We start from the raw sequence: 12,058 nt of genomic DNA, 5'->3' as shown, positions 1-12,058 counted from the left end.
ATGGAAATGCTTTGGTAGCCTCTGTAGTTTAGAGACAGGAAGCAGAAGCTTCACAGAAGCAATGACATGCCATTAGATCATGCTGTTTAATGTGGGCATTAAAGAATAAAACAATGTGAAATGTCTAGACATAAGATTTGCAGCTTAGTGCCATCTGCAATCTGAACGTTCCCCATCTCCATTATTCATAACACATGAGTTCTTCTGAGATTAGACCACGCTGCCATTTGTGCTCTAGCTGACAGAAGAGCAAGATAATGGGACAAACAGTAGGCTTTCCTCTTTTTAGCGGCAATATGCCTACATGTGTCATCTGGAGTTGGTGGGCTGGGCATAGCATGGATGACATTTATATGGGTTTTCTGCATTGATGCAGTTGTTTTGAGATTATAATCTGCATATTTATAAGAAAAATGTAACGACATTCATTGGGTTAGGTGATCATTTTGATCCTCACTATATCAGGATAATGTGAAATTATATGTCTTTAGTTAAATGAATACTTTTAGACTTGTTTTTCACATTTCAAATGACTCATGTCTTAGAATGAGTCTACACTGCCCTCTGGTGGTTATTTACAGTTGTGCACTCCATGTCTGCATTCCTTCCACTGTGTTTCATATGACCCAGATGAGAAGACAGACAAGGGAAGACAGCTTGGTAATTTGTTTTATTTCTTATTGTCTGCGTAAAGCAGATAACACATATCAATATGACAGTAGCAGTGAGACTTCATGGTTCACTCCGAGTTGGTCTAAACCAGTGTAGATACTGTAGTAGGTGTTGATGGGTCAGTCTTGGTAAAGCTTCAGCTTGTTGCCCCTTCTGGTCAAGTAAACTTTCCTGGAGATTTGTCACTAGCCCGGGTGCCAGTCTTTCTGCTTCTGCTTGGCATGGAAACTCCACAAGGAGTCAGCAAGAGAGCAGAAACAAACTGGCGTCCAGGCGAGCCACCCCTGCTGGATGAAATACACAATAGAATCAGAGTGGTTGTAGGTTGACAAGAAGCACGTTCTCTCCCCGTATGAAGAGCTGGTTGACATGGTGCGTGTGAACCCTCCCATAGGGCCGGGACACTACTTTCTTCTGGGACCGTCTTCTCTGGAGCCCCTCAGTCCCTGATTCCTGACCTTTAACATTTGACCCCTGGGTCTAATTTATTTATTTATTTCACCTTTATTTAACCAGGTAGGCCAGTTGAGAACAAGTTCTCATTTACAACTGCGACCTGGCCAAGATAAAGCATAGCAGTGCGACACAAACAACACAGTTACACATGGGATAAACAAACGTACAGTCAATAACACAAAAGTAAAATCTATACACAATGTGTGCAAATGTATTAAGATTAGGGAGTAAAGGCAATAAAAATGCCATAGTGGCGAAATAATTACAATTTAGCAATAACACTGGAGTGATATGTGCAGAAGATGATGTGCAAGTAGAGATACTGGGATGCAAAGGAACAAGGGGGGATGGGGATGAGGTAGGTCGTTGGTTGGATGGGCTATGTACAACAGCAATGATCGGGAAACTGCTCTGACAGCTGATGCTTAAAGTTAGTGAGGGAGATATGTCTCCAGCTTCAGTGATTTTTGCAATTCGTTCCAGTCATTCTCAGCAAAGAACTGGCAGGAAAGGCGGACAAATTTGGGGATGACCAGTGAAATATACCTGCTGGAGCGCGTGCTATGGGTGGGTGTTACTATGGTGACGAGTGAGCTGAGATAAGGTGGGGCTTTACCTAGCAAAGACTTATAGATGACCTAAAGCCAGTGGATTTGGAAACGAATATGAAGCGAGGGCCAGCCAACGAGAGCATAAAGGTCGCAGTGGTGGGTAGTATATGGGGCTTTGGTGACAAAACGGATGGCACTGTGATAGACTGCATCCAATTTGCTGTGTAGAGTGTTGGAGGCTATTTTATAGATGACATCACCGAAGTCAAGGATCGGTAGGATGGTCAGTTTTACAAGGGTATGTTTGGCAGCATGAGTGAATGATGCTTTGTTGCGATATAGGAAGCCGATCCTAGATTTAAATTTGGATTGGAGATGCTTAATGTGAGTCTGGAAGGAGAGTTTACAGTCTAACCAGACACCTAGGTATTTGTAGTTGTCCACGTATTCTAAGTCAGAGCCGTCCAGAGTAGTGATGCTGGACGGGCGAGCAGGTGCGGGCAGTGATCGGTTGAATAGCATGCATTTAGTTTTACTTGCGTTTAAGAGCAGTTGTATGGCCACGGAAGGAGAGCAAGAGCAACATCATTGATGTATACAGAGAAAAGAGTCAGCCCGAGGATTGAACCCTGTGGCACCCCCATAGAGACTGCCAGAGGTCCGGACAACAGGCCCTCCGATTTAACACACTGAACTCTATTAGAGAAGTAGTTGGTAAACCAGGCGAGGCAAGGCTGTCGAGTCTGCCAATAAGAATGTGGTGATTGACAGAGTTGAAGGCCTTGGCCAGGTCGATGAATATGGCTGCACAGTAATGTCTCTTATCGATGGCGGTTATGATGTCATTTAGAGCCTTGAGCGTGGCTGAGGTGCACCCACAATCAGCTCTGAAACCAGATTGCATAGCGGAGAAGGTACGGTGGGATTCGAAATGGTCAGTAATCTGTTTGTTAACTTGGCTTTCGAAGACCTTAGAAAGACAGGGTAGGATAGATATAGGTCTGTAGCAGTTTGGGTCTAGAGTGTCTCCCCCTTTGAAGAAGGGAATGACCGCGGCAGCTTTCCAATCATTGGGAATCTCCGGCGAAACGAAAGAGGTTGAACAGGCTAGTAATAGGGGTTGCAACAATTTTGGCAGATAATTTTAGAAAGAGAGGGTCCAGATTGTCTAGCCAGGCTGATTTGTTGGGGTCCAGATTTTGCAGCTCTTTCAGAACATCAGCTATCTGGATTTGGTTAAAGGAGAAATCGTGGGGGCTATGGCGGGTTGCTGTGGAGGGTGCCGGGCAATTGACGGGGTAGGGGTAGCCAGGTGGAAAGCATGGCCAGCGGTAGAGAAATGCTATTGAAATTCTCAATTATAATGGATTTATCAGTGACAGTGTTTCCTAGACTCAGAGCAGTGGGCAGCTGGGAGGAGGTGCTCTTATTCTCCATAGACTTTACAGTGTCCCAGAACTTTTTTGAGTTAGTACTACAGGATGCAAATTTCTGTTTGAAAAAGCTAGCCTTAGCTTTCCTAACTTCCCTGAAAAGTTGCATATCACGTGGGCTATTCGATACTAATGCAGAACGCCACAGGATGTTTTTGTGCTGGTCAAGGGCAGACAGGTCTGGGGTGAACCAAGGACTATATCTATTCCTAGTTCTACATTTTTTGAATGGGGAATGCTTATTTTAGATGGTGAGGAAGGCATTTCTAAAGAATAGCCAGGCATCATCAACTGACGGGTTAAGGTCAATGTCATTCCAGGATACCCGGGCCAGGTCAATTAGAAAGGCCTGCTCGCAGAAGTGTTTAAGGGAGCGCTTGAAAGTGATGAGGGGTGGTCTTTTGGTCACAGACCCATGACGGATGCAGGCAGTGAGGCAATGATCACTGAGATCTTGGTTGAAAACAGCAGCAGTGTATTTGGAGGGCAATTTGGTTAGGATGATATCTATGAGGGTGCCCGTGTTTACGGATTTGGAGTTGAACCTGGTAGGTTCATTGATAATTTGTGTGAGATTGAGGGCATCAAGCTTGCATTGTAGAATGGCCGGGGTGTTAAGCATGTCCCAGTTTAGGTCACCTAGTAACACGAGCTCAGAAGATAGATGGGGAGCAATCAATTCACATATGGTATCGAGGGCACAGCTGGGGGCAGAGGGAGGTCGATAGCAAGGGGCAACAGTGAGAGACATGTTTCTGGGAAGGTGAATTTTTAGAAGTAGAAGCTTGAATTGTTTGGGTACAGACCTGGATAGTAAGACAGAACTCTGCAACACCGCCCCCTTTGGCAGTTCTATCTTGGTGGAAAATGTTATAGTTAGCGATGGAGATTTCTGAGTTTTTGGTGGTTTTCCTAAGCCAGGATTCAGACACGGCTAAGACATCCGGGTTGGCAGAATGTGCTAAAGCAGTGAGTAACATAAACTTAGGGAGTAGGCTTCTAATGTTAACATACATGAAACCAGTTCAGTCGTGATGGATAGGCGGGGCTCCCTGTCGACAATAAAGGGTCCATGCCAATTGGCAAAAGAGCCCTAGAATTAGCTGTTATATGGGCCAAGCTCGAGGCTAGCTCAAGGCTAAATGGTGCTTGCTTCGGGACAGAGGCGTTAGCTAACAGCAGCCACTCATTTGCAGCTAGCTAGCTGCGATGATCTGGTGTAATGATCCAGAGTGGCAGAGAGAAGCAGTCCGATATGCTCTGGGTTGATATCGCGCTGTGCAGACTGGCAGGTATTGTCCAAGCTAAGGCTGGCTGGTGACCGAGCTAAAAAGGTGAAGACCGCTAACCGTGGCTAACAAAGACTAGTTGCTAGTTAGCTGGCTAGCTCCTGATGGAGGTTCCAGTTATAAGGAATAAAATAGATCTGTACCACATTGGGTGAGGCGGGTTGCAGGAAAGTACATTTAGTTTGTAGATAGAAAGTGAGAATAAGATATGAGAAAAACTGCTATTTACAGGGGATAAGACAAAGACAAACACACACGTCCGACTTCTACGCCATCTAGGGATGGCCTGTGGCCCCACTGTGGTCCTCGGAAGTTGGGGATCCACTGCCCTAGGGTCCCCTCTATTGGGATCTAATTTGAGTTTGGAACCTTGGGGAGGCTCAGCTTTCCTCTTGTCTATCTGCTTCTTCTTCTCACATTCTCTCAGAGCCCCACTCTTCTGGAGTTTCAGCTTGTCAGAGAGCTACAGAAGGAGAGGGGAGACAAAGGGGTGAAAAGAGTCTTTGCGATAGATAATGAGTTTGTTTTCTGATTGCAGAGAATGAAAATGGCAGTACCTTTTTATGTGGGTGGCACATGGATATGTCATAGCCTGCATCCAAAACAACACCCTACTCTCTAGAATGCACCACTTGACTAGAGGATCAGAGCCCTTCATTGGCAGCCAGACCTACCCATGTGACAGTGAGGGCCTTCTCGTGGTAGAGAGCTTCACCCAGCAGAGAGCTTCACCCATCATTGCCGGAGAGAAAGAGAGAGGGGAGAGAGTGAGGACAATGATGTGCCCACTGTCTTACATCAGACTACAGTCGTCTGCAAGCCACCCATTTTACATCAGACTACAGTCTCGTCTACAAGCCACCTGTCAGGCGGTGGTGGAGGGCATGGGTAAGGGTGAGGGAAGGATGAGGGAAGGACGGGTAAGGGTGAGGGAAGGGGTGAGCTCTCACCAAGTTCCAGAACTTGTCAAAGGCCACTATGAAGCCAGAACACACACCACGAAGCCCCTTAAAGGTTCTGATGTGAACTTTCACCCTTATCCTCTCCTCCACGCAGCAGTACAGCTCCCCCAGAGGGCTTCATGTATGGACTGTATAAACAGAAAGTAGACATGAAATAATATTCACCTGGCTGTCAATCACAAGTTTGACACATCAATAATACCCCACATATCAATATAGAGTTTTAATTAGCTTTTATATATGTGGCAATATGAGACAACGACCATATAAGTAAAGTATGAATGAAATAGGAATGTTTTGATCTGACCAAAACGAAATGATTCAAAGCAGGCCTACAAAAGCTAGAAATAATTCACGCCATACGTAGCATCCTTGTCAGGACATTCTTGTGCATTCTACAACGCCGGACAGCGGCGCTGGTACCCTCCTCTCCCTCTGTCGGGTTGTTCACCATCATTCTCTGCAGTTTCTCTATCCTCTCCGGATCCGCTACACCTTTCCTGGATTAACTCCGTTTTCTCTCCACGTTTTTCTCCGCTTGGCCCGATCCCCTTCACACAGCTCTCATACTCGGCTATGTTGTTGAAGCACTTCATGTTGGGGTATGGAAGAGGCGCTGCAGGGGGAGTAGTGTTCTAGGAGTGGATCAAATCTATCGGAGGTGACGTCCAACTTTGCCACGATATCATCTTCTTCTTCTGCCGTATGTTCGGTTGCATCTGAAGGACATGCACTTGTGGATCCTCTCTCTTTCTTTCTTTTCTGATTCTTTACATTTTTGGTGTTTATATCCTCTTCTTTCCCTCTTCTCCATGTTTGAAACAACCGCAGACATGCACGACGTTAAGAATCATGGGAAACTTAGTCTTCTTCCGCTGCATTTCTCGATTTTCACCAGGAGATGGCGCTGAAGTACTATGAAGCAGATTTGCACATTAGTTGTCTGTAATCTTTGTTTATATTGTTTTTTAAGTGAAATTATGTCCAGGAACCCAGCTAAAAGACAATCGACAACTACAATAAAAACAAAGATGTTCGATGTTCGTTAGTTGTTTTTGTTTTGTGAGATCGTAGATGAGATACTGTCCCGGAATTGAAATACACAGTATCTGATCTCGTAGGACTTATTTGGTGGACGGACTGGGTTGCACCCACTGGCGAATGTGTTCTGTTATTTGCCAGATACATTCTCACAGTGAAATTAAAATAACAACTTAAAGCTTTGCCTCGACAATAGCATCACTTACATAGTTTCAACTAAAGTAAACTAAGTTATAGCATTGTTTTAAGGAAGTATTCTTCATGAACCGAAGATGATGCCAATAATTTGTAAGTAGCTAGCTAGCCTGTCAGCCTGGTCTTATAGACTTAACGTAACATCAGGGAAGGTCAAATTAGTATGATATGTTACATAAAACGACTTAATGCAAAAACGGAATGAGGCTGGTCGGTCAGGGTGGATTTGTAGCAACCTAAAAAATACATGTTCGAATCTCGAATTGATCATTTTAGCTAATTGTGGCGCAGCGATCGAGAGCATTGCGTCTCAGTGCTAGAGGCATCACTACAGACCCCTGTTCGATTCCAGGCTGTTCAGAACCGGCTGTGATTGGCAGTCCCATAGGGCGGCGCACAATTGGCCCAGCGTCGTCCGGGTCAGGGCTTGGTGGGGTAGGCCGTCATGGTAAATAAGAATTTGTTCTTAACTCACTTGCCTAGTTAAATAAAGGTTTTATATATATATATATACTTTGCAACTACTTACTAATTTTAACTACTTAACTACATGGTTAACCAGCTAGCTAACGGTTAACCAGCTAGCTAACGTTAGCCACAACAAATTGTAATTTGTAACATATTCTATCTTTTGCAAATTCGTAGCATATTGTATTAATAAAATATCATACGAACTGTAACATATGAAATGGATTATGGACAGACCAAAGGAAACATCATAGTAAATAGTGTCTTGAATTTCCTTACAGAATATTTTTTTATTTATTTTACCTTTATTTAAGCAGGCAAGTCAGTTAAGAACAAATGCTTATTTTCATTGACGGCCTAGGAACAGTGGGTTAACTGCCTGTTCAGGGGCAGAACGACAGATTTGTACCTTGTCAGCTCGGGGGTTTGAACTTGCAACCTTCCGGTCACTAGTCCACCGCTCTAACCACTAGGCTACCCTAGTGGTTAGATGCTCCAGTCTAAAAGCGAGCAGAATTTTAGACATGAAGACCACAGCCAGCTGCTGCTTCTTCTTTTCCAACAGAACCTACTTTGATTTGATCTGGTCTGTCCTTTCTCATAGAACCCTCATGTTTGGTCCAGTGCTGTGTAGATTACCAGGAGGCATCAAGACGCGCATCCTCCGGCCAGTAGCCAGTGTTTTCACCAGCAGCTCCAGAATGGCCAAGAGCAAGTTTGAGTACGTCCGTAACTTTGAGACAGACGACACCTGTCTGAAAAACTGTTACATCGTGGTGCGTTTGGATGGAAGGAACTTCCACAAGTAAGTAGCTCCAGAGAATAGCAGGGAGTGTATCTGTAGCTCCAGAGAATAGCTGGGGGTGTATCTACAGCTCCAGAGAATAGCAGGGGGTGTATCTGTAGCTCCAGAGAATAGCTGGGGGTGTATCTGTAGCTCCAGAAAATAGCTGGGGGTGTATCTGTCGCTCCAGAGAATAGCTGGGGGTGTATCTGCAGCTCCAGAGAATAGCTGGGGGTGTATCTGTAGCTCCAGAGAATAGCTGGGGGTGTATCTGTAGCTCCAGAGAATAGCTGGGGGTGTATCTACAGCTCCAGAGAATAGCAGGGGGTGTATCTACAGCTCCAGAGAATAGCAGGGGGTGTATCTACAGCTCCAGAGAATAGCTGGGGGTGTATCTACAGCTCCAGAGAATAGCAGGGGGTGTATCTACAGCTCCAGAGAATAGCAGGGGGTGTATCTACAGCTCCAGAGAATAGCAGGGGGTGTATCTACAGCTCCAGAGAATAGCAGGGGGTGTATCTACAGCTCCAGAGAATAGCTGGGGGTGTATCTGTAGCTCCAGAGAATAGCTGGGGGTGTATCTGAAGCTCCAGAGAATAGCTGGGGGTGTATCTGAAGCTCCAGAGAATAGCAGGGGGTGTATCTGTAGCTCCAGAGAATAGCTGGGGGTGTATCTGTAGCTCCAGAGAATAGCTGGGGGTGTATCTGTAGCTCCAGAGAATAGCTGGGGGTGTATCTGTAGCTCCAGAAAATAGCTGGGGGTGTATCTGTCGCTCCAGAGAATAGCTGGGGTGTATCTGCAGCTCCAGAGAATAGCTGGGGGTGTATCTGTAGCTCCAGAGAATAGCTGGGGGTGTATCTGTAGCTCCAGAGAATAGCTGGGGGTGTATCTACAGCTCCAGAGAATAGCAGGGGTGTATCTACAGCTCCAGAGAATAGCAGGGGTGTATCTACAGCTCCAGAGAATAGCTGGGGGTGTATCTACAGCTCCAGAGAATAGCAGGGGTGTATCTACAGCTCCAGAGAATAGCAGGGGGTGTATCTACAGCTCCAGAGAATAGCAGGGGTGTATCTACAGCTCCAGAGAATAGCAGGGGTGTATCTACAGCTCCAGAGAATAGCAGGGGTGTATCTACAGCTCCAGAGAATAGCTGGGGGTGTATCTGTAGCTCCAGAGAATAGCTGGGGGTGTATCTGAAGCTCCAGAGAATAGCTGGGGGTGTATCTGAAGCTCCAGAGAATAGCAGGGGGTGTATCTACAGCTCCAGATAATAGCTGGGGGTGTATCTGTAGCTCCAGAGAATAGCTGGGGGTGTATCTGAAGCTCCAGAGAATAGCTGGGGGTGTATCTGAAGCTCCAGAGAATAGCTGGGGGTGTATCTGTAGCTCCAGAGAATAGCAGGGGGTGTATCTGTAGCTCCAGAGAATAGCTGGGGGTGTATCTGTAGCTCCAGAGAATAGCAGGGGGTGTATCTACAGCTCCAGAGAATAGCTGGGGGTGTATCTGTAGCTCCAGAGAATAGCAGGGGGTGTATCTGTAGCTCCAGAGAATAGCAGGGGGTGTATCTGAAGCTCCAGAGAATAGCAGGGGGTGTATCTGAAGCTCCAGAGAATAGCTGGGGGTTTATCTGAAGCTCCAGAGAATAGCTGGGGGTGTATCTACAGCTCCAGAGAATAGCAGGGGGTGTATCTGTAGCTCCAGAGAATAGCTGGGGGTGTATCTGTAGCTCCAGAGAATAGCTGGGGGTGTATCTGTAGCTCCAGAGAATAGCTGGGGGTGTATCTGTAGCTCCAGAGAATAGCTGGGGGTGTATCTGTAGCTCCAGAGAATAGCTGGGGGTGTATCTGTAGCTCCAGAGAATAGCTGGGGGTGTATCTGTAGCTCCAGAGAATAGCTGGGGGTGTATCTGTAGCTCCAGAGAATAGCTGGGGGTGTATCTGTAGCTCCAGAGAATAGCAGGGGGTATGTCTGCAGTGGCATCCTCTCCTCTCTTCTGCACTGAATGATCTGTGCAGATCAAATATGTGGAGAAAATCGTTACCATCCTGTCACATTTCACAGTCAATTGCTTAGTGACCAAGCAGGACAGGAACAATGTATTTTATTATTGAGACACACCCTTGAAGTGGACTGAGGGACTGAATGAGAAGCCAGGTGTCAAATTACGACTAGTGTGTTAGTATCTGTAGCTCCACTGACTGACTGACTGACCCTCTGACTGACATACTGACCCGCTGACTGATTGACTGACTGACTGACTGACTGACCCACTGACTGACTGACCTGCCGACCGACTGACTGACCCGCCGACCGACTGACTGACCCGCCGACTCACTGACTGACTGACCCACCGACTGACTGACTGACCCACCGACTGACTGACCCGCTGACTGACTGACCCACCCACTGACTGACTAACTGACTGACCGACCCACCGACTGACTGACCCACCGACCGACTGACTGACCCGCCGACCGACTGACTGACCCGCCGACCGACTGACTGACCCGCCGACCGACTGACTGACCCGCCGACTCACTGACTGACTGACCCACTGACTGACTGACCCGCTGACTGACTGACCCACCCACTGACTGACTGACTGACCCATCGACTGACTGACTGACTGACCCACCGACTGACTGACTGACTGACCCACCGACCCACTGACTGACTGACCCACCGACTGACTGACTGACCCACCGACTGACTGACCCGCTGACTGACTGACCCACCCACTGACTGACTAACTGACTGACCGACCCACCGACTGACTGACCCACCGACCGACTGACTGACCCGCCGACCGACTGACTGACCCTCCGACCGACTGACTGACCCGCCGACCGACTGACTGACCCGCCGACTCACTGACTGACTGACCCACTGACTGACTGACCCGCTGACTGACTGACCCACCCACTGACTGACTGACTGACCCATCGACTGACTGACTGACTGACCCACCGACTGACTGACTGACTGACCCACCGACCCACTGACTGACTGACCCACCGACTGACTGACCCACCGACTGACTGACTGACCGACCCACCGACTGACTGACTGACCGACCCACCGACTGACTGACCCACCGACCCACCGACTGACTGACCCACCGACCGACTGACTGACCCACTGACTGACCCACCGACTGACTGACTGACTGACTGACCGACCCACCGACTGACTGACTGACCGACCCACCGACCGACTGACCCACTGACCGACCGAACGACTGACTGACCCACCCACCGACCGACTGACTGACTGACCCACTCACTCACTGACTGAATGACTGACCCACTCACTGACTGACTGACTGACTCACTGACTGACTGTCTGACCCACTCACTGACTGACTGACTGACCCATCGACCGACTGACTGACCCACCGACTGACCACTCCTCCCCACTGACTGACTGACCCGCTGAGCCACTCACTGACTGACTGACCCACCGACCGACCAACTGACTGACCCGCTGACTGACTGACTCACTGACTGACTGATTGACCCGCCGACTGACTGACCCGCTGACTGACTGAGACTGACCCACTGACTGACTGACTGACCCGCTGACTGACTGACTCACTGACTGACTGACCCGCTGACTGACTGACTCACTGACTGACTGATTGACCCGCCGACTGACTGACCCGCTGACTGACTGACCCACTGACTGACTGACTCGCTGACTGACTGACTCACTGACTGACTGATTGACCCGCCGACTGACTGACCCGCTGACTGACTGACTCACTGACTGACTGACTCGCTGACTGACTGACTCACTGACTGACTGATTGACCCGCCGACTGACTGACCCGCTGACTGACTGACCCACTGACTGACTGACTGACTGACCCACTGACTGACTGACCCACTGACTGACTGACCCACCGACTGACTGACTGACCCACCCACCCACTGACTGACTGACTGACTGACTGACCCACTGACTGACTGACTGACTGACTGACCCACTGACTGACTGACCCACTGACTGACTGACCTACCCACTGACTGACCCACTGACTGATTGACCCACCCACTGACTGACCCACTGACTGACTGACCTACCCACTGACTGACCCACTGACTGACTGACCTACCCACTGACTGACTGAATGACCCACTGACTGACTGACTGACCCACTGACTGACTGACCGACCCACTGACTGACTGACCTACCCACTGACTGAC

General features: G+C 48.1%; 1 protein-coding gene and 1 pseudogene across 1 annotated transcript in view; one reads left to right on the top strand and one right to left on the bottom strand.

The window, feature by feature from the left end:
- Nucleotides 1-662: 662 nt before the first annotated feature.
- LOC135545542 (U7 snRNA-associated Sm-like protein LSm11) lies at nt 663-6,229 on the bottom strand (annotated as a pseudogene).
- The window catches only part of thg1l (tRNA-histidine guanylyltransferase 1-like), an 8,688-nt gene continuing 2,715 nt past the window's right edge, over nt 6,086-12,058 (top strand). The window contains exons 1-2 of the mRNA XM_064973210.1: nt 6,086-6,692; nt 7,672-7,872. Of these exons, the coding sequence (XP_064829282.1) occupies nt 7,679-7,872 (194 nt within the window). The 5' untranslated portion in view covers nt 6,086-6,692; nt 7,672-7,678. The remainder of the gene's footprint in view (nt 6,693-7,671; nt 7,873-12,058) is intronic.

Source organism: Oncorhynchus masou, chromosome 9 (assembly GCF_036934945.1).
Source record: "Oncorhynchus masou masou isolate Uvic2021 chromosome 9, UVic_Omas_1.1, whole genome shotgun sequence".
Taxonomy (NCBI): Eukaryota; Metazoa; Chordata; class Actinopteri; order Salmoniformes; family Salmonidae; genus Oncorhynchus; species Oncorhynchus masou.
This window is presented reverse-complemented; position numbering and strand designations above follow the sequence as displayed.